The sequence below is a fragment of the Cryptomeria japonica genome, chromosome 9 (genome assembly GCF_030272615.1).
Source record: "Cryptomeria japonica chromosome 9, Sugi_1.0, whole genome shotgun sequence".
Lineage (NCBI taxonomy): Eukaryota > Viridiplantae > Streptophyta > Pinopsida > Cupressales > Cupressaceae > Cryptomeria > Cryptomeria japonica.
In genome coordinates, this window is record NC_081413.1 from 469,451,176 (window position 1) to 469,473,794 (window position 22,619).

At 37.6% G+C, this 22,619-nt stretch overlaps 1 protein-coding gene across 8 annotated transcripts in view; it reads left to right on the forward strand.

The window, feature by feature from the left end:
- LOC131075937 (uncharacterized) overlaps positions 1–22,619 on the forward strand; it is a 102,760-nt gene that overhangs the window by 16,333 nt on the left and 63,808 nt on the right. For all 8 annotated transcript variants that reach the window (XM_058012905.2, XM_058012903.2, XM_058012909.2 and 5 more), the window contains 2 exons: positions 21,536–21,694; positions 21,865–21,951. In XM_058012905.2, coding sequence (XP_057868888.2) covers positions 21,536–21,694; positions 21,865–21,951 — 246 coding nt within the window. The remainder of the gene's footprint in view (positions 1–21,535; positions 21,695–21,864; positions 21,952–22,619) is intronic.

A 22,619-nucleotide genomic window follows, 5' to 3' on the forward strand; every position in this document is an offset into this window, starting at 1 on the left:
TGTAAGCTTGAGAACTTCTATATAGCACTCCTTTGCCTTACTTGTCCCTTTGAGAAACTCATTTCTACTCAACAACATTCCTTGTCTTGTTGCACCTTCTTCATGCATTGGCAACAAATCAAACTTCTTACCGTCCTTAATGATGGCGAAGTTGTTCTTCTACCCATTATGGATCATGGCTCTATCATTTACCATGGCTTTTTAACAACACATGGCATGCATCCATTGGGATCACATCACACCATACCTAATTTGCATAACCTCCAATGTGAAATGCAACCTTGCACTCTTCTATCACCATGTGTTGTTGTCTTGTATGAGTTGTCCCATATGCAACCAAGAGATTCTATATGGCATGGGGTGTGCGACAACATTTAACCTTAGTTTTTGAACCATCTATGTTGATACCAAGTCATCTATGTTGTGTCCAATTATCAGCCTGCAAAATTTATTGTTTGACTTGCATGTAATGTCCCCTTTTTAGCGCAACATGATATGGGGTGTCGTTAGCCTATTCTGACACGATCCCGAAGGCTAACAAGGACATTGGTGGGATCCTGAGGTATTTTGGCCTAGGTGTTTTCAGTTTCAGGCCAATCGGTGCTGCTTTGACAAGGTTTCTAGACACTTACTATTTATAGTAAGTTAGTCTCCAAGCAGTGACTTGGAATTTTTAGTGTTTCCCTGGTTGGCATAATTATCAGTAGAAAATATTTGAAGGCGACAATGATTTAAAGGGATTATCAACAAGGTTTTAATATTTAACGATAAAGTGTAAAGTTAAATTAAATATTTAACTTTATCGTTATATTATAAGGTTGGGAATATAAAGTAATGTTTAAAATATTAAAAGTTCCCTTTAATGTGTATATTGTGAGAAATAATATTTTATTCTAAAATGTATTATCCCACATTGAGAAAATGAAGTGTTTGCATCCAGGAAGAAGATATAAATGGAGGTTGAGAGCTCTCTTTTGGGATATGCTGGGATGAATTAATGTGATGCTGTTGGATTTCGTAGAAATCTGATTATTGGGCTTGGAGGACGGAATCCCTCTTTGCTAGCATTCTCTTCGCTGTTGAAAGACACAGTCAGGAGGATTAATGGTGTTTTCATTCAGGAAACACATTGGGCTTCATTTGGTGCTCTCGCATGATGTTTTTACAGGGGTTTGAAAGTGCAGATTTGAAAATAGTGTTTTTGCTACAGTACCGCGTGAATAGTGATTTGCTACAGTACCGCGTGAATAGTGATTTGCTACAGTACCGCGCGAACAGTGTTTTTGCTACAGTACCGCGTGAACAGTGTTTTTGCTACAGTACCGCGTGAACAGTGTTTTGCTACAGTGCTGCGTGAATAGTAAAAATGCTACAGTGCCGTGAATAGTGCAGCTACAGTGCGTGAACAGTGTTTTCAGCAGGTTCTATACTTGTGGAGTCCAGGTTTGAATTTGTTTATTATCATATGGTCTGTAATATTCTTCAAATCTGATTTGTATGCTTGGAGTTGGAATTAAATAAATATCATCAGCATTAATCCTCTTGCTTTTGGCATTTGATATGTCTGGTTATTTTTATATTGAATAAACTTGAAAGCTTTACAATAAATACCAGTTTACCAAATTTATCCTCTAGCAAATCAAGAACCAAAAAAAATCCAGTAGTCAGCTTGCACGCCAACTGTTTGACAAAATTACACTAAGTAGAAAGGACATAAATTTAGTACCGAACAGGGGGTGTCCATTACATTGCACTTGGTGTGGAAGATGCTCATCCTTAACGATAGTTCATTTTCTTCATTGGTTGGCTTGAACGACAATTTGTACATCATCAAGTTTCGTCCATTCTTTGGAGCTGCACTTTTGGCTTGACTCTCTTCTTTAGATGCAACATGCACTCTCTACTCCTAACAAACTTGCTCTTGATCCACTTTTAACACTCAAATGCTTGATGACCTTCTAGTTTATAAGGGAAGCAAGTTCTTTTGAAGCCATCACCTTTGTGACTTGAAGTCTACAATCCCTTGGAGCTTTTCATGGATCTTGTTTTTGTGCTCTCCTTTTGTGCATATGTCTATTGCCTTGTGCCTTGTTTACTTTTTTCACCCCTGCCCTTACCTCTTGCGCTTTGTTGTTACACGACAACTCCTTGGCTTTAAGTGTGAGTTGATAGGCTTATTCAATGGAATGCATTGGCAACAAACATATTTCATCTTGATTTGAAATATGCAACCCATTGACATACTTGGAGACTTTCTTTGGGTCATCATCTATGTGACCAGCTTAGATGCTAAGTCTTTATAACTCTTCTATATACTCCTTTATGGATGTCTCCTAGTGCAAATTATGGAGCTTCCTAAATAAGTCCATTGTGTAATTTTGTGGCATAAATGTTCTCTTGAGTGTTTTGACCATGTAGTCCTAGTCAAGGATCTTTCTATTATCTCTCCTGATGCACTCACTTTTCACAAAGTCCCAACACAATGTGACATCTAATTTTAACTTTGTGCTTGCCTAGTTGGCTCTTTGGGGGTCCTTGATGGTTTCAAACTCAATATTTCTCTACCTTTTTTGTGCAGTCAATCAATTCTTTTAGGGTCAAGCTTCCCAAGTAGATTGGTAGATAAAACTTGTTTTGTTTTTAGTTCTCATTATGACTTTGGTGAAATTATTTTCTGCAATGATTTTCTCACAAAAGTTAGTGTCTGGCATCTTGTGAAGCAACATCTTCTCTCTCATCCTCATTGATGTCCTTTGTCCTAATCACTCTATGTACTCTCCATGACTTTGAGCCTTGCCCGAAGGGCTCTCATCATATAAACAAGGTTTGCCAAATGTGGTCCTCTAGCCATTGCTGTTTCCTGCTTCTCTTCTTCTTTTGTGGGCCATAGCTCCTCTAGTCTGTCTGTAATGTGACACACAAATGTACTTTGTTATTGAGCTCACCTAACTCTCACTCATGGGACTTGGCTCTTGCTTTGATACTGCTTGATGCAAACTGCAAGTAGGTCAAATGAACAATCAGCTAACAGTTGCCTAGAGTTACATAATGAAAGCACTAAATAAAGAACGATGAAGAACTTGGACAATACAATCTCTATTATTTTTAGAAGAATTGCATGCCCTATGGGCCACTCCAAAATATATGGAACCCAACTAATCTTTTGTTTCTTGCTTCTCGTCTTCCATTGTGTGCCATAGCTTTCTTGTTTCACCTGCAATGTGACACACAAATACTTTGTTATGGAGTTCACACAACTCACAAGACTCAACTCTTTCTTTGATACCACTTGATGCAAACTAGGAGGAGATTAATGATCAATTGACTAATAGTTGCTTAGAGTTGCACAATGAAAGTAGTCAATAAGGAAGAACGATGAAGAACTCGGAACACACAATCTGTATTATATGCAGAAGAATTGATGAAGAACTTGGAACCACGATCTCTATTATATGCAGAAGAATTACATGCTTGTGGACAACTCCAAAATGTGTCGAACCCAACTAATTTATGTCACCCAACTGATAATCTTTTGTCTACTTGCAGAGACACTCAGTGTTACAATCTATCCCTTTTATTAAGCCTGTTAATGCATGATAGCTTCGGTAAGATAAATGATTGAATGAGAGATAAATGAAGTCTCTCATTCAATCATTTATCCTATCGATAATTATGATGAAAAACTTCAAGCTATTAATCCTTCATTTGATAACCATTCTTCATTAGTATATGATCAATCTACTTAGTTCGATTAAATGCCTAACTATCGATAATCATCCTATAGCATAGAATCCCGATTTAATATCGGTTACATTATTTATGTTCACCGATTATTAAATTGGACTAACCAATGCAATCCAATTTATATTGGTTAACATATTTAATAGTAAACAAATGATTATTGGATCAACCAAACACCGATTAGTATCGGGTGTCAATATAAGCTTGCACCGATTGATATCGGGTTATGTATGCACCGATTAATATCAGGTGGCAAGGTAAATACGCACCGATTGGTATCGGGCTGTGAAGTTAAGCATACACCGATTGGTATCGGTTGTTAAACATACACTGTTTGTTAGCACGATCAAGTAATGTCTTGATCGGTCATGTCTAAAAGACATGACTGGTCAAGGCATTGCTTGATCGTACCCAGCTTGCATATTTATATCAAATGGCATTTGTGAGAAAGGACATCGAAATCAATAAATGCTCCTCTCACCTGCCATACAAAAGAAGATAGTCAGATTTATAATAAAAATAGATAATACATAGAACAAGATAATATCAACTAGAATATAACCTGCATATTGAATGGAAAATTGAACATCATTTACATGGTATCAGAGCTATAGTTAAATCGAACCTGAGGCTGTTCAATTTTGTGAAAAATTCAAAGCAAAGCATATATTCAAACATCACAATTCTTCTAATGGCTAGCGCTATCAGATTTGAAGATAGAGTCGAAGGAGGTGATGACTTCTCAGCATGGAAGTTTAGAATTCAGATAATTCTAAAAGAAAATAAAGTCGAATCATTTGTAAAAACTGAAATTGCAGAACCTGAGACTGAACTTGACAAAACAGCTTGGAGAGAAGGAAATGAAAAGGCCATCAAAATCATAGTTGATGGGGTGAGAAATAATATTATGCCCATCATAAGGAAACATGAAATAGCCTACAACATGTTCAAAGCACTTGAAGATGCATTTGAGATATCTAATGCCAGTAGAACCTTGGCTTTAAAAAGAGAAATAAATCACATAGCCATGATCAAAGGAGAATCAGTCAATGCCTACTTCATGCGAATATCAGCCCTAAGGGATGAACTGGCAACCCTTGGATATGAGATCCAAAGCAAAGAATTAACACTCATTGCTCTAGATGGGTTGCCTAGCATATGGGAAACATTCGTCCAAGGCATCAGTGCAAGGGATGAATTTCCAAAATTCGATAGGCTAAAGGCTGACTGTCTCCAAGAGGAATCAAGGCAAAATAAGAAAGGGATCAAGCAAAAGAATATAGATGAAGATCTCCAAGTTCTAAATACAAACTCAAACAAGAAAAGCAAGCAGAAACAATTTAGAAAGAGGAAGGGTCGTCATGGAAAGAACACCTTCAAGAAGGACCTTTCTCAGATTCAATGTTACAGATGTGACAAATTTGGGCACTATGTTGCCAAATGTCCAAAAAGAGCTAAGCAACAAGCCACATTTGCCAAAATAGGAAAATCTAAAAGGGAAGAGGACCCCGAGAAGTATGTACTCTATTCAACACTTACAAACCAAGCATCAAACAAAGTTAACTCCTAGGTGATCGACAGTGGCTCATCTAGACACATAACAGGATTCAGAGAAGTACTAGACTCCATGAAAGAGGAGAATGATGAAGAAGTAACTATCAGAGATGACTCCACACATCCAGTCAAAGGAGTTGGAACCCGCACCATCAAACTAAAGTCAGGTGTATCATTACAACTTAAGGGAGTACTATATGTTCCAGGCATCAAGAGAAACCTAGTCTCAATATCAGCACTGGAGGACAATGGATACATAGTGACCTTCATGGACAACAGAGTGTTGGCTTGGCCAAAGAATTCATCCATCAAGGAAGCTAAAACTATTGGTCAAAGACAAGGCTACTTGTATGAGCTATGCACAGAGTCCAACTTAGCCCTAATTCATGAGACTACAGATGCTAATGAAGTCTGGTATAGAAGACTAGGCCACCTAAATTTTAAAGCTTTATCATCAATGGGAGACCTTGTCACAGGTCTATCTAAGTTAAAGCAATATCATTCAGGGGCGTGCAAAGGATGTGCCCTAGGTAAAAATACTAAGAGTGCCTTTCAAAATAGTACTAGGAAAATAAGTAAAATTTTAGAGCTAGTTCATTCTGATGTATGTGGACCCATGTCTGTACCTTCTTTGGGGGGATTTTTGTATTATGTAATATTTGTTGATGACTACTCTAGGAAAACTTGGATCTACTTTCTGAAATGTAAAGAATCAGAAGAGATCCTTAATAGGTTTAAAGAATTCAAATCACTAACAAAGAACTACTCAGGAAATAAAATTAAAACCCTAAGAACTGATAATGGGGGGGAATACACATCAGAATAATTTAAAGAGTTTTATAAAAATTCAGGGATTAAGAGGGAGTTAACAATACCTAATAATCCTCAACAAAATGGGGTAGCTGAAAGGAAAAATAGGACAATCGTTGAAGCTAAGATTCTTGATCAAAATCTGAATGTCAATCTTTGGGTAGAAGCAACTAGCACTGCTGTATATATTTAAAACAGATGTCCTCACTCCCATCTTGAAGATAAGACCCCCGAGGAAGTCTTTACTAAATCAAAACCAGATATCAACCATCTTAGGATATTTGGATGCCCAGTCTATATTCATGTACCTAGGGAGAAAATATTAAAATTAGAGCCTTCTGGAAAAAGGGGAATTCTTGTAGGATATAGTGAAACCTCCAAAGCCTATAGGATCTATATACCTGGTCAAAAGAATATTGAACTAGGTAGGGATGTGATCTTTGAAGAAGACTTAGCCTTCAGAAGAGCCCAAAGCTCACTAAAGCCTGAAGTCTATATCCCTACCCCTAGCATAGATGAAGATCCTACTCCTCAGCTTGAGAGGGAGAATCCTGAGGAAACTATAGGTGAAACTCAAAATTTACTTAGAGAAAACCTCAAGAAAAGACCACTATGGGCCACCAAGACTGTAGTAGAAGCTCAGAAGTTTGTTGCTCCTTCAGGAACCTTCAGGGAAAGCAAAAGGCCTAATAAATTCACTAGCTATGTTGCCCTTATGAATGATCTCTTTAAAGCCAAACCAAACAATGTATCAGATGCACTTGAACATCAAGTATGGAAGGATGCCATGTCTGAAGAGTATCAATCCATTATGAAAAATGATGTTTGGGAGATTGTTCCTAGGCCAACCAAAAAATCAGTTGTTTCATCTAAATGGCTGTTTAAGATCAAACATGCTGCAGATGGCAGTATTGAAAAACGCAAGGCCATATTTATATCTAGAGGGTTCTCACAAATGGAAGGAATAGATTATGAAGAAACTTTTGCACTTGTTGCCAGGTATACATCAATAAGAGTTGTATTAGCCATTGCAACAACAAAGGGGTGGAAGGTACACTAGATGGATGTTAAGACAACATTTCTAAATGGTGAGATCTCAGAAGAAGTCTATCTAGAGTAACCTGAAGGGTTTGAAATTTATGATGCCGAGTCTCATGTGTGTAGACTCAAGAAAGCTCTTTATGGGCTTAAACAGGCTCCCAGGGCCTGGTATGAAAGAATTGACACCTATCTCTCAGGACTAGGCTTCTCTAAGAATAATGCAGATCCTAATCTCTACTACAAAAGAAATAAAGGTGATATGCTAATATTGATTTTATAATTTGATGACTTATTAAATCACCTTATAGATCAATGCAAGAAAGATCTATCCAAAGAATTTGATATGAAGGACTTGGGACTCCTTCATTACTTCCTAGGATTGGAAGTATGGTAGAATTCTGACAACATTATACTCAACCAAGGAAAGTATACCTTGGACATTTTGAAATGACCTCTCCTATGGAAACCAATTTACATAAACTTAAAGAAGCAGCAACAGAGTCACAACCCACTGTGACTCTGACCCTACTCAATACAAACAAATGATTGGATCCCTGATGTACCTGGTAAATACAAGTCTAGATATCTGTTATGCAGTTAATGCTCTAAGTCAGTTTATGTGTGAACCTAAGGAGATACACCTGGTTGCAGTAAAACACATTATGGGATACCTACAAGGTACCCTAAACCTTGGTCTCAAATATGAGAAAGTTGATATAGACCTACATGAATTTATAGATTCAGATTGGGCTGGAAGTGTGACTGACAGAAAAAGCACTTCAGGGTGTTGCTTCATTCTAGGTTCAGCTATGATATCTTGGATCAGTAGGAAGCAGTCTTCTGTAGCTCAAAGCTCCACTGAGGCCGAATACATTGCAGCTTCTATGGTTGCCCGAGAAGCAGTATGGCTTAGGAAGCTGCTTGTGGGGTTGTTTGGAGAGCCTATGAAACCCACTGTTATACATTGTGACAATCAGAGCTGCATAAAACTTTCAGTAAATCCAGTGTTCCATGACAGATCCAAGCATATTGAGATTCCATATCACTATGTGCGAGATATGGTAGACAGGTATGTGATCCAATTAGAATATGTTTGTACAAGAGATCAAACTGCAGATATTCTGACCAAACCTCTTTCCAGAGTGAAGGTTGATCACTTCAGAAAAGGTTTAGGTATGATAGAAAGGTAATTTGCTTTGTAAATCTGTATTTGCATATCAATAAGATGTTTAATGTGTAAACTTCTTTGTCATGATAGGACATTTTGGATTATATCCCCTGGGTTCATATCTAAGAGGTGACGATCTCTCAAGATAATGAACGCTTGTACGAAGACATTATAAGGTGACGATCTTATGATGTCCAAACCAGTTATCATGTTGGATCTCTGGTGTGTCATGGATGTGCCATGATTGTGTTGTGGTAAAACATTTGTATAAGGTGTTAGTGCACATATCACAACTTGGATAAGATGAGAACTTAATCTTTCTCATATGATTATCCTTAAGTATTGCGTGTTTAGGCAATACTGATATCACATGCTTAGGTGATATCCTGTCATCACAAGATTGACGTGATGGACATTTGTATCGCGTGTTTAGGTGATATTTCATATCATGTGATTAGGTGATATGATTTTCTAGAGAGTAAGATTGTGTAAAGAATGCTAACTATCATTTGAATTGTGATGCTTGATATATTGTTTGCATTTATCTTACCTAGCTAAGAGGGAGTGTTAATGCATGATAGCTTCGGGAAGATAAATGATTGAATGAGAGATAAATGAAGTCTCTCATATGATGAAAAACTTCAAGCTATTAATCCTTCATTTGATAACCATTCTACATTTGTATATGATCAATCTACTTAGTTCGATTAAATGCTCAACTATCGATAATCATCCTATAGCATAGAATCCCGATTTAATATCGGTTACATTATTTATGTTCACCGATTATTAAATCGGACTAACCAATGCAATCTGATTTATATCGGTTAACATATTTAATAGTAAACAAATGATTATCGAATCAACCAAACACCAATTAGTATCGGGTGTAAATATAAGCTTGCACCGATTGATATCGGGTTATGTATGCACCGATTAATATCGGGTGGCAAGGTAAATACGCACTGATTGGTATCGGGCTGTGAAGTTAAGCATACACCGATTGGTATCGGTTGTTAAACATACACCGTTTGTTATTACTGCGATTAGCAAAGGGGCACGATCAAGTAATGTCTTGATCAGTCATGTCTAAAAGACATGACCGGTCAAGGCATTGCTTGATCGTACCCAGCTTGCATATATATATCAAATGACATTTGTGAGAAAGGACATCGAAATCAATAAATGCTCCTCTCACCTGCCATACAAAAGAAGATAGTCAGATTTATAATATAAATAGATAATACATAGAACAAGATAATATCAACTAGAATATAACTTGCATATTGAATGGAAAATTGAACATCATTTACAAAGCCTAACTATGCCTAAGTTCCTCTATTCACCAGCAACTTCATCAATCCAAATTTCAGCATTCTTAGAAGAAAGAATCAATACACTTTTATGTTTAGGTAATGAACTTTGATCTTCCATAGGTGTGGGAATTAAAGGGCCTCTTCTGTGTTTTTAATTGAATTCCAAGATATCATGATGCTTCAACTTCATTTGCTTGTCTACTGATGCTTAGTTGTTTTTGGAGTGGCTCTAACAATTTGCATAGTTTGACATAACTGACAAGATGTCGTTTGTCATTGTCCACCTATCGGATTTACAATAGCTTTGTTGAATATCTACATTTCAAGATAGGGACTGCACCCTACATTGTCTTACCAAGCTTATGTGGCAACATGCAACACACAAGTGACATACTCTGCTCTGTGTGGTTTTGCGGGGATTCATACTTTGTTTATGAAAGACAAGGGTCTACTTTAACTTGTGTGCCCATGTGACATTGATCTCTCAACCAGTAGTTTTCATGTTACTATGGTAGATATGGCAGGCTTCCAAACATATTCACAAAACTGCAAACCAAAATAAACAATACACACTTTATTAACACAAAAAACAAGGAAATTCTTTTTGGGGGAACCACGATTGTGTAATGTCCCCATTTGGAATTTACCTTGATTTAGTCCTGAAACCACAATTCTAACTTAAAGTGAGAATTGTAATACATTTATAAATATAATTTCATTGATTCTAAAGATATTTTACTATAATCATAATGCTAAGAATAATTTTGGAAGATGGAACTTATCTTGATGGCTTTCTCTGATTTATATACTTGTGATATGTGCTTTTATATTGTAGACTTCTTTTCTACTAGATAGATCCGAATCTGAAAAATAAATAGCTCATCCCAGTCCTTAAAATATCCTTCTACTATATCTTCATAATTATTGAAGAGTCACATTCTTATGCATATAGAACATGAGTCATGTCCCTTGCAACTAGTCGTTGAACTTCAATTACTATTAATTGCTGTCATTTGTTAATCATGCTATTAGAATATTAAAATATTGTTAATTTTAGTATTAATGCTCAATAGTGTATATTCTTTTTTAGTAAGATCTTCTATGATCTTATCAGTAGTTTCTTATTAGAAACTTGCTATTCTTGTAAATACTCCTGTACTATTTATGAGCATCTTGCTCATTCTGTTATTCAATCAATTCTTTGAAATCCATATGCTTCTGCATTTGTTTTATGGTATCAGAGCGGTAGTGATGTTGGGCGGATTTTTTTCTTGTAATTCACATTTTCGTGTGAGGACTTGTAATACACGTTTGTGTGTGAGGACCTATAATTCACGTTTTTTGTGTGGGGGCTATCGCAAGGTTTTCTTTTCTGTGTGTTTGTGCCCACAAGATCTCTGTTCTGTAACTCCCGCGTGACCTCTGCTTCGGTGTTCCGTCTGTCCGCGACCTCCGTGCGTCTGCGACCTCTGTGTGTCCGCGACGTCACGCGACCTGCACCCTCGGCGACGTGACCTGCAAACGCGATGCGACCTGCACCCTCGGCGACGCGACCTGCAACCGCGACGCGACCTGCAAATGCGACGCAACCTGCACCCTCGGCGACGCGACCTGCACCCTCGGCGACGCGACCTGCACACTTGCCGCGACGCGACCTGCAACCGCGACTCCTGTTTTTCTTCCCTGTGCCAAAGATCTTCTGTCTGCAAATTTTCTGGGGCTTCCCCGACCCTCTGATTTTTTCGATTAAGGTGTTTACCTTCAAGTTTTCATCGAAAATAATTTTTTCTTGCAGATTCTTGGTGGGTTTTTCGAAACTTAATCTAGGTAGTTGCCTGATTTTTCTGGGTGCACCGTTTTCCGTGCCTCAATTTTCGAGCCAACGGATTTGAATTTGGTTTTCAGATTCCTTCTGGGTTTTCTCTCATCTTTCAGTACATTGGGAAACGTGCAAATGGCTTCTCTCACCAATTTGATGTTAGAAGGCAGTCAACGCTTTAATGGCCACAATTACAACATCTGGAAACAACATATGTTGACCATTTTTGAATATAGGCGTCTTGACCAGCTTGTTTTGGGAAAAGAGCTTAGTCCTGGTACACCTGGTGCAGATCAAGATAAGTTTGATGAACGCAATCGGGAGGCAGTTATGCTTCTCAAACTCTCAGTGACTGATGATCAGTTACTGCAGATTCCTTCTGGCAAGACAGCTTCCGACATCTGGAAGCATCTGAAGGAATTGCATGAGACATCCGACAAGAGCCGAGCATTCTTTCTAAAGAATCAGCTGTTCTCCATTATGATGGACGAACGTATGTCCTTACAGGAACACCTCACGAGGATTAAGGACATTCGAGATCAGCTCGAAGCTATTGGTCGGACTATGGAGGAAGAAGACATGGTAGTAATCACTCTGAAAAGTCTTCCGAAATCGTATGAACACTTCATTTAGACCCTCAATATTACTTCCACTAATGTTGATCTGAAGTTTTCAGAATTGTGCACCAAACTTCTACAGCAGGATCGCTGGAAACAATAGTTTGGTAGTGGTACTACGTCAGCCTCCTCGGAAAATGCCTTCACAGCCCAATCCTTTCACAAGGATAAAGGCAAATTTCAGTCCTCTCAGTCTTCTCAGCAGAAAGGCTCTTCTTAGACACAGGATGGTGCTAAGAAGAAGAATGTGCAGTGCAATTGCTGTCACAAGTACGGCCATATGAAGAAAGATTGCTGTCAGAGGCTCGCTTCTGAACAAAAGAAGTAGGGAGGGTCACACCAGAAGGCTCATGTTGCTGAACATTTCGAGCAGAAGGAGTTTGCCTTTTATGCCTTTATGGCTAAGAGGTCTTCAGATCATGCCAGGTCTTCTGCTTGGTACATCGACTTTGGTGCATCACGTCCCTTTTCTCATCGGCGTGACTGTTTTACAGACTTATCATCTTTCAGTGATTCCGTTGTATTTGGCGGAGGTGAGGAGTATACAGTTGTTGGCAGAGGCACTGTTCAGATACAGTTTGGTGGCAGGACTCTCATTTTCCTGAATGTGTACTATGTTCCTGGTATGGAACTTAATCTGCTCTCTGTCAGTCAGATTATGAGGAATTCTCCTTAGCTAGATGTGGTGTTCAGTGCTCACAAGTGTTCCATCATTGATCGGGAGACTCGTCTTACTGTTGCTGTTGGTCTAGAGGATCATGGCCTAAATAGGCTTCTTGACACTGGTGATTCTCCTGAAGTGGCTCTGGCAGCTCGTGTTTCTCCTCTCAGCACTTTGTGGCATCAGAGATATGGACATCTCAACATTCAGTATCTCTCTCAGCTATCTCGGGAGGGACTTGTTTCAGGGTTACCTGATATTCAGACTCAGCATCTTGGAGTATGTGGCGCTTGTCAAGCTGGCAAACAGCATCGGACTTCATTCACACCTAGAAAGTCTTGGCGCGCATCTAAGGTACTTCAATTACTTCATGCTGATATTTGTGGTCCTATGAATACATCTTCTGTTACTGGTTGCAAATACTTTTTGCTTATTGTAGATGATTTTAGTAGAAAGATGTGGGTGTACTTTCTTAAACACAAATCAGATGTATTTAGTATCTTTCAGAAGTTTAAGTCCTTTGTTGAAAAAGAGTCTGGACATAGCATCATTACTCTTAGGACAGATAACGGGGGGGAATTTTGTTCTTCTGCATTCTCCAACTTCTGTGATACCCATGGCATCAAACGCCAATTGACTACACCCTACACTCCTCAGCAAAACAGTGTTGTCGAGCGTCGCAATCGTATGGTTGTTGAGATGGCTCGCTCTATGTTACAACACAGGAGTGTTCCGAATAAGTATTGGGCTGAAGCAGTGTTTACTGCTGTCTACCTCCTTAACCGTTCCCCTACTCAGGCTGTTAAGGGGAAGACTCCAGAAGAGGTTTGGTCTGGTCGGAAGCCTAAGATCAGCCACCTGAAGGTTTTTGGCTCTGTTGCCTATGTTTGGATTCCAGATGCTAAGCGCTCCAAGTTGGATTCCAAAAGTCAGAAACTCATGATGACAGGATACAGTGATCACCATAAGGCCTACAGACTGATCGATATAGACACTGAACGTCTTATCTTCAGTCGTGATGTTGTATTTGATGAAGACAGAGGATTCTTTCAGTCCCCTTCTTCTGAGCCGTGTTCTGAGGATCAGCCTCACAGTGTTCTTATTCCATTAGGTTCGCCTGATGGGAGGGATGATGCAGAATCTATTTTTGATGATGCACTACCTGAGTTCCCTTCGGAGAATAATCCTCCTCCTGCTGCTCCTGTTCCTGATCCTGAGCCTCTTCCAGCTCCTCCAGATGTTAACACTTCTACTCTCCGGCCTAAATGGTGGGCCAAGACCATTGGTGATCTCAGGGATACTGAGCTCATTGAGGGTAGAACCTCCCGTAATAAGAGCAAATAGCAGCATACAGTCAATTTTGCTCTCATGGCTAACATACACAGTGTTTTTGAGCCTCAGACATATTCAGAGGCTAAAGGTATACCTGAGTGGGAACAGGCTATGGAAGTTGAGTTCCAGAGTCTTCAGAAGAATCACACTTGGGCCCTTTCTGATCTTCCTTCAGGGAAGAAGCCCATTAGCTGCAAATGGGTGTACAAAGTAAAATACAAAGCTGATGGAACCCTAGACAAGTATAAGGCTCGTCTTGTTGCTTGTGGGTTCTCACAGAAAGAAGGCATTGACTACGAGGAGACTTTTGCTCCTACAGCCAAAATGAGTACCATAAGGCTTGTTCTTGCCTTGGCAGCCCAGTTCAGTTGGAAAGTCCATCAGATGGACGTCAAGAGTGCTTTTTTGAATGGTGACTTACAGGAAGAAGTCTACATGACGCAACCCCCAGGTTTCAAGGTTGCTGGTCAAGAACAGAAGGTCTGTAGACTAGTCAAAGCACTCTATGGTCTGAAACAAGCTCCTTGGGCTTGGTACATGAAAATTGATAAGTACCTGACAGATCATGGTTTTCAGCGGAGTCCATCTGATGCAAACCTGTATATCAAGCATACTAGTAATGATGTTCTGTTTGTGGTTGTCTATGTGGATGACTTAATCATTACTGGCAGTTCAACACATTTGATCACTGGGATCAAACAGGATTTGTGCCGCACCTTTGATATGACAGATTTGGGACTTCTACATTACTGCTTAGGAGTTGAAGTTTGGCAGACTGAGAACAGTATCTTTCTCTCTCAGTCCAAGTATGCCAGAAGTCTTGTGGACAGGTTCAGAATGCAGGATTGCAAACCTGCCTCTACTCCTATGGAACCCGGGCTCAAACTTTCAGCTCAGTCATCTTCACCAGTTGTGGATGAATCTTTGTTCAGGCAACTAGTGGGCAGTCTCATCTATCTTACTGCCACTAGACCTGACATCAGTTTTGCAGTGAGCTACATTTCACGCTTCATGACAGCTCCCAAGGCTGATCATTGGATATCAGCGAAGCATGTGCTGCGTTATGTGAGTGGCACTCCTGATTATGGACTTCTGTACACTCGGAGTTCTGATCCTATACTCAGTGGCTACACAGATTCTGATTGGGCAGGTTCGGTTGATGACCGTAAGTCTACAGCAGGGTATGTATTTAGTTTGGGATCTGGTGCTGTCACATGGACTAGTAAGAAGCAGCAGGCAGTGGCTCTCTCCTCGACAGAAGCAAAGTATCGGGGAGCAGTTAAGGCATCTTGTGAGGCGGTTTGGCTTCGACGACTGCTTGCGGATATGCATGTCTCCCAGGCAGGTCCTACTCCCTTGTTTTGTGATAATCAGGGAGTGCTCAAACTCGCCAAGAATCCAGTCTTCCATGAAAGAACCAAGCATGTGGAAACTCATTGTCACTATATTCGACAGCTGGTTGAAGAGGAATCCATCCAGTCGCTGTATGTTCCTACCTCGGAGCAGCCAGCAAACATCTTCACCAAGCCCCTTGGTCCTGATAAATTTGTAAAATTCAGGGGGTCTATAGGTGTAGTTAATAGATTGAGCATTAAGGGAGGGTATTAGAATATTAAAATATTGTTAATTTTAGTATTAATGCTCAATAGTGTATATTCTTTTTTAGTAAGATCTTCTACGATCTTATCAGCAGTTTCTTATTAGAAACTTGCTATTCTTGTAAATACTCCTGTACTATTTATGAGCATCTTGCTCATTCTGTTATTCAATCAATTCTTTGAAATCCATATGCTTCTGCATTTGTTTTACATGCTACCACTTATGAATTCCTTGTTCTTTAAGACTTGTCGGCATATCGTTCTGATGATTATTATGCTAAGGTCTATCCCCATAATCGCATTACTTCATGATTTGTATAGATTACCCCTTAGTCCGTAATTGTCCTCATCTCTTTAATATTAATGATTCATTTGACTTTGTATAGATCTTCAATAGTTCGCATCAATTAGTAATTGTAGTACTGATAAAAAGAAACCCAACAATATTACCATAGTTTGATTTATAAGAGTCTGAATTTTTATTGCATCTTGATTGATGTCTCCATGTCCGTGCATTCTTAAGTTGCCAAGGGTGGATCGGTAACATTCTCTTTGGTTGTAACACGACTCCTTGAGCGTTGCAAATACGTAGTCATGAATGATTAAGATCATTGCTCATCCTGTTGGTCTAGCTGCTATCCCTTAGAAGACATCCCTTGCAATCAATGGTGTCGTCTCATATATAAAGTTAGACGTTTGCAACCTATTTAGCCAAACAGGCCAATGTTTACAAGAGCAGGTCCAATCAAGAATAAGAGAGAAATAAATTTCCCAAATCCCCCATGCTGTTGTAATAATTGTGAATGCCCTTTTATATCATGTTTTAGGAATGATAAGCCATGATGCCAAGAGACATGTCTTAATAGAATCTCCTTTCCTTAATGTTGATCGCACCACTTCATTACTAATTGCTGTGTACTTATCCTTCATGTTAACCGCCTATTTTCATTATGTTATTGATTAGCACATATAACTATATATTCAGTAGCAATATATCAACTGCTTAACGTTCCTACTTCCTATCAAGTGGAAGACAAGATAACATATCAGCCAGATCAGAATGCCATGCATTATATCAAATACTTGAACAGAATAGAAGTCTGCTGTCTAGTTTAATGAATTGTGAAATGCAAATCTATTGCTTGATTAAATGCTTTATGTTCTCTCCTTCCATCCCCTTATTGTCTTCTTCCCATCGTGATTTTATATCCTATCATTTCCCTCAAGGTTTGTGACTTTTGGAGGGGTTGTCCTTCATGAGGGGTCGGGTATCCTCATTGATGCGCCATCGTTAATTATTAGTCATCATAATTAGTTTGCAATCGCACCTCTTGATGGATCGCATGTTCTTAACCAAATGCTTAGTGCTTTTCTTAACTTAAGATCGCTGCATAGTTAAGATCACTTCATTGCTATATTCTAACCTCTGTTCATCCTTAATCTAATTGCTGTTTTTATCACTCCATGCACTGTCTATTGATAATGTTTTCAGATTGCTCTTTCTAGAAAAATCATCTTGTCTCAAGACTTCATGATCTTTCTAAGGTATTGGTATCCCTTCATGGTGGGGCATGACACCATATGAGGCCTTTATATGAATGTTGTAATAAAGAGAAGATCAGCTTGGAATCATACTTTGTAATAGAGCTTTGCTCTTAAGTTAGTTGACATTACATTGTGAGGATTTATCCTACATGCATCACATGAAGTTGTAATAATTTAATGAGTTTATACTAAGTGGGTAGATTTATCTCACTTTGGCTGTGTTCCGGTCACCAATGGGAGGCCTTTAAATGGATGTTGTAATAAAGAGAAGATCATCTTGGAATCATAATTTGTGATAGAGCTTTACTCTTAAGGAGGTTGTACCCTCAAAGAGGCTGGTGATACTTGTTTTTGATATAAGCATATTTGCAGCTATTTTCCAAGCATTATGTTCTTTTTCACATGTTATTACTTCTGTTTGATAATATTTTGTAGGCGCAATCCAACTCTGTAGGAAACCTTCTGCTTATGTGAAAAATTAAAAACTAGTCAACTGGCTTACTATTGTGAGTTTGGTTTTGTTTAGGTGGTTATCACTAAACATAATGGAAGATAGCTTCCGTGAATTATGTTATTGGGGTAAAGTCTTTTGTAAGTATTATTGCCTTTTCAATTTAATCGAAAAATAAAGGAAAACATAATATTTCCTATAAGAGATTGCCACATTTGACAAGTGTGTGTCAGTATCCACGTTCCTTTTTCCCAAGCTTAAAACGTTCATTTTCGAAGTTTTAATATAAGACCTAATCATTGGATGATTGGAAGCTAAAAGAAAACATAATTATAAGATATTGCCACATTGACAAATGTGTGTTTCAGTATCAATGTTCCTTTTCCTCAGCATAAAACATCTACTTTTAAAATTTTAATTTAAGACCTAATCGTTGTTCAATGATTAGTTGAAGCCAAGTTAAATAAAGCTAACTTTTAGGACCTTGAAATCTGTGGTTGATGTTTTGTGCTCAGAGGAACACATCACCTATAAAAATGTATGTAAAGTAACTAATTCATTTTCATGAGATACTGATACGAGACTGAATGAACTGTAACAAATCCACTAAATGGACTGTGTAGATAACTATGTTGATTGCTGATCCAAGTTATATAATTAAGCTACGTGACAGAGAATGGTGCCACATGATGTGCTGTTTGAAATTTTTGAAGAGAACATATGGTCATGTGTATCTTGATGCACCATAAATTGCAATAGTTCAAGCAAGGTGTGCTTTTGATTTTCTATATGAAGGTAAAATTTGTATGCATATATTTGCATGACACTTTTAAAAGAAGAAATAGTGACTGTAGAGTGACGTAGAGTAGTATATTCTAAGTTAGAACTTCTTGGCAGATCCATTTGTGACAAATGGAAAAATAAATGGAGAATGATGACAAAGAAGAGAAAGAAATCTGAAATTAATTTAAGTGGAAAGATCATGAAGCAGGAGAAATCATCAAATTAAATGATAAAATTGTCTAATATAATGCTTAGAAAAAGCTTATATGGAAGCAAATCATATTAATTGATAATATTAGTGACCAATACTATAATTGTTTTTTTTATATCTTACAAAGTATTGTTGCATTGATTGCTACATAGACACAAGAATGTTAAGCCTTAACACAAGGCTGTCAATTTGGGTCATCACTATTGATCAATTGATTTGGTGTTCCTCGTTTTGTTTAGGGTTGAATCCTTTGGTAGTGTTGAGCCTAAGGCTTGAGTGATTGCAGAGAATTTTAGTATAGGAAATGTTGTAGACAACCAAGTTAAGGAGAAACAAACACAAAATGAAGAACAGAAACTTGGCACTTTATTATATACTCAAATTCTCATGTACTTCAATACCACCATTTCAAGGAGAACCACAGGAAGAGCTTCCCAAATCATCCTTAAGACACATTTATTTGAAGACCACTAGTGCCAACCAAAAGGTATGTCTGTTAAAAATCATTGACATCCACCACTGTATCACTCTTCAACTAATCAAGAATATCAATAAAACCGAGTCTTTTCTAGACATGATGCAAAACGTGAGTGAGATAAATTCTTTATTTATTTTTCCTTTAGCTCACTAATTACTACTCATCTTTATTCATAATGCCCTTAACCTATTAATTACAAGTGCAACCCATCTTAATTTATTGTGTCTTTAGTTCATTGGGCCGCTAATTACAACTAATCTTTATTTTTTATGTCTTTAACCCATTAATAACAACGCATCTTTATTTATTATGTTTTTAGTTTGCAACATAAGTAAAGTATAGGATATAGATTACCAATACAAAATGGTTTTCTACAAAGTGTTATTTTATTATCAACACTATCACCCTATTTGTATGATGGTGGATATGATAGATTGTTATGAATACACGAGGACAATTTCCATGGGATTTTGTACATTGCATCAATAAATCAACATGCAATTGTTACTACAATTTATCACATTGTGTAAGTGCCAAAGAAAATGTTGATTGAACCTACACTTTGCTGGTAAATAGATTACACACAATATGTAGTAATCATAACTAATAAAAAATAGCTGTGTTAATCATAGTTGTTAAGGTCGTAACTTGAGTCCTAACCTATGTCAACTAATGATGTGTAGCCAGAAAGATGCATACACATTGACACCTAGTACTTGGAGATGTTTGCTTTAACCATTTACATGTGTCTGTGATACTTTATACGTTTTCGGTATAGGAATCACTAAGGTGAATTTATCCATTCATCAACAAAGTTTGCTTGAAGTTTGTTAATGAATCTTAGGGATCTCTAGTTATCTCTTGCTGCCTCCTGCTATTTCTTGCAGGAGCACATGAGAATGACCTAAAACAGAGGTTTCTTCCTGTTTTCTAACATTCAAATATTTATATAAATGTGTACATAAACATAATTTCTCCGTATCTGTATGTATGTAAAGATATCTATGTATGTATATGTATATGTATATGTTTGTATGTATGTATGTATGTATATGTATATGTATTGTATATGTATTTGTATTTGCATATATTAATGTATGTGTCTCCTAGTACTCTTGAATCCCTTTTTTCTTTTGAAAAATAGAACTCCTGTCCCAGTCCCCTTCTTTTGTATCTGGGATGTTTCCTGTTCCCAACCTTTTGGTTACTGTATTACTATTTTCTCAATATATTTTGTAGGTATAACTGTATACCCCTAGACTTGGATACATATCATGACTGGTCATCTCAATTCTTTGCTTCATTTTCTGTCCTTTTTGAGTGATCATTACAAGACTACATTGCTCATGTCAAACCCCATTTGGAAGCCTACAAGGCCATTGAAGGTCCATTCGCTGCAACTAGAAATTGGTGACTAGTCCTCTTTTAGGAGGTTGATTCTATATGATCTATTTGTTAGTCCTAGTTCATTGTCTACTACCATGGAATGGTCTAGGAATCTAGATTTCACTCTTGTGCAAATGAAGACGTAATCTACAGTTTGAATGAAGTGGTGAGATGGATCCTGCTTCAGAGTTCAGTCACTTATGGTATATCTACCCAGGTAGGTGTATCTGTGAAAAGAAGCTTTATGACAAAATATTTAAATGTTGGAACCAAGAAAAGAAAGAGTCAAATCATATTGAAGTCCATGAACAACCAAATATAGGCTAGTGGAACTTCAAAGTACATACAGTTAAGGATCCTAGGTTATGAGAAATGAATGAGCACTAAGAACTGATAAATTTAGAATTAACACAAGGTTAAACCTAGAGTGTTTGAACTTGAATAATAAGAATGAAGTACAAAAGTCCTATGAAGGGTGGTCATCTCAAGGAACCATAGAGAGGACAAAGAAGAAATTGGGAAACCATGACAGGAGACCAGCTATATCACATGTTAGTAGTAGGGCTCTGGCCAAAGGGAGTGCCTTTGAACAATTGAAATATTACAAGGCAGGCAGAAGTTTCAGTCCTCAACTTTGTGCTCTCTATTATGTTTGCATCCTAGCACATATTGATATTTTTGCTTGTTTTGGTGGTTAATAAAAGGAATAATGAGGGTTTGCAAAATATTGCAAACAATGTGGAAGTTTCATTCTTTCTACATTGTGCATCCTATCATGTATTACTCTTTGTTTTTTCTTGTGGGTAGTGAGAAGAGTAATATTTTTCGTAAAAGGAGGATTGGTTGTTACACCACATGAATACTAACAGCATGTAGTATTCTTTCTTCAATATAGGGTATTGTTCTTCACAATTTTTATGCTTCTGCATGACTGGAAGTCAATCTTGACTCTGTTTCCTGCTTTGAGAGAGAATGTTATTATTATAAAGCTGCATCTATATACCAACGAAATGTGATTTTTCAGAATGGCAGGTATGGTGCTTCTGAGTATGGGTTCATTTTTGCCGAGGATGATTTTGAGGATCTACATGTAGAATCAAGAAGAATCGCTTGCAAGAAATGCAGTGGTTCACACATCTGGATGCATACTGGAAGAGCTAAAGCACGTGCAAGATGGTGCCAGGTTATCTTTTTAAATTGGATTTGGACATTAATGTGTGCCTCAATGTCCTTTGGGTTTGAAGTTTTTACGTCATAGCTTCTTTGAACATGATAATTGCTTTGAAGTAAAACCCAATGTTTGAATGCATCTATTCCATGTATGGCTGTTGATTATTGTGTTTGTTTTATTAGGATTGCCAAGATTACCATCAAGCCAAAGATGGAGATGGATGGATTGAACAATCTGTTCAGCCATTTTTCTTCGGGATTCTTCAAAAGGTGTGTGATTTCCAATGACACGAAACTTGTTAAATAAAGCTTGTTGCTGTGCTACATATGAAACTTGTTAAATATTAAATGTCATTTTTATTTAGTTTATGTTCTTTTTTCTTTGTACATAGAAACAATAAAGTTATTTACTCATACATAAAACAAATAATTTACTATTAAAGAAATGAATTTGAATGTTTCTAGAAAAGACAGTTTTTTTTATTTAAAAATAAAATGTCACAAACTCATGAAATAGCTGAAATACATTACTAATTTCATAGCACATCATGATACATATTGCAATAATACAATTATATTCAAATTAGAATAAGGACTTGTTGTGATGTTTTCACACATCATCCCATTGCAAATGGGGAACCCCACTTTTTCGCCTTTTAGGGTAGATGTTTCGCTTAGATTTCCTTGGTTTAGTAATAATTTCCTAGTGTTTGTCTTTGCTAATGAGAGGGTGTAGGATCAAACGTGTTTAAAATGTCAAATTGTTACGTGTGATCCTAAATTTTGTCCAAGTTTGAGGTTGCAACAAGTTTTAAATTTGAGCGTAGATATGTCTAAATGAGTCCAGGTCAGTGATATTTTTGTGCGTAAGCATCAAGAGGTCCTTTAGGGGTTATTTTCTTGCTCCTAGAAGGTTAATCAAGTCAAAATTGCACTTT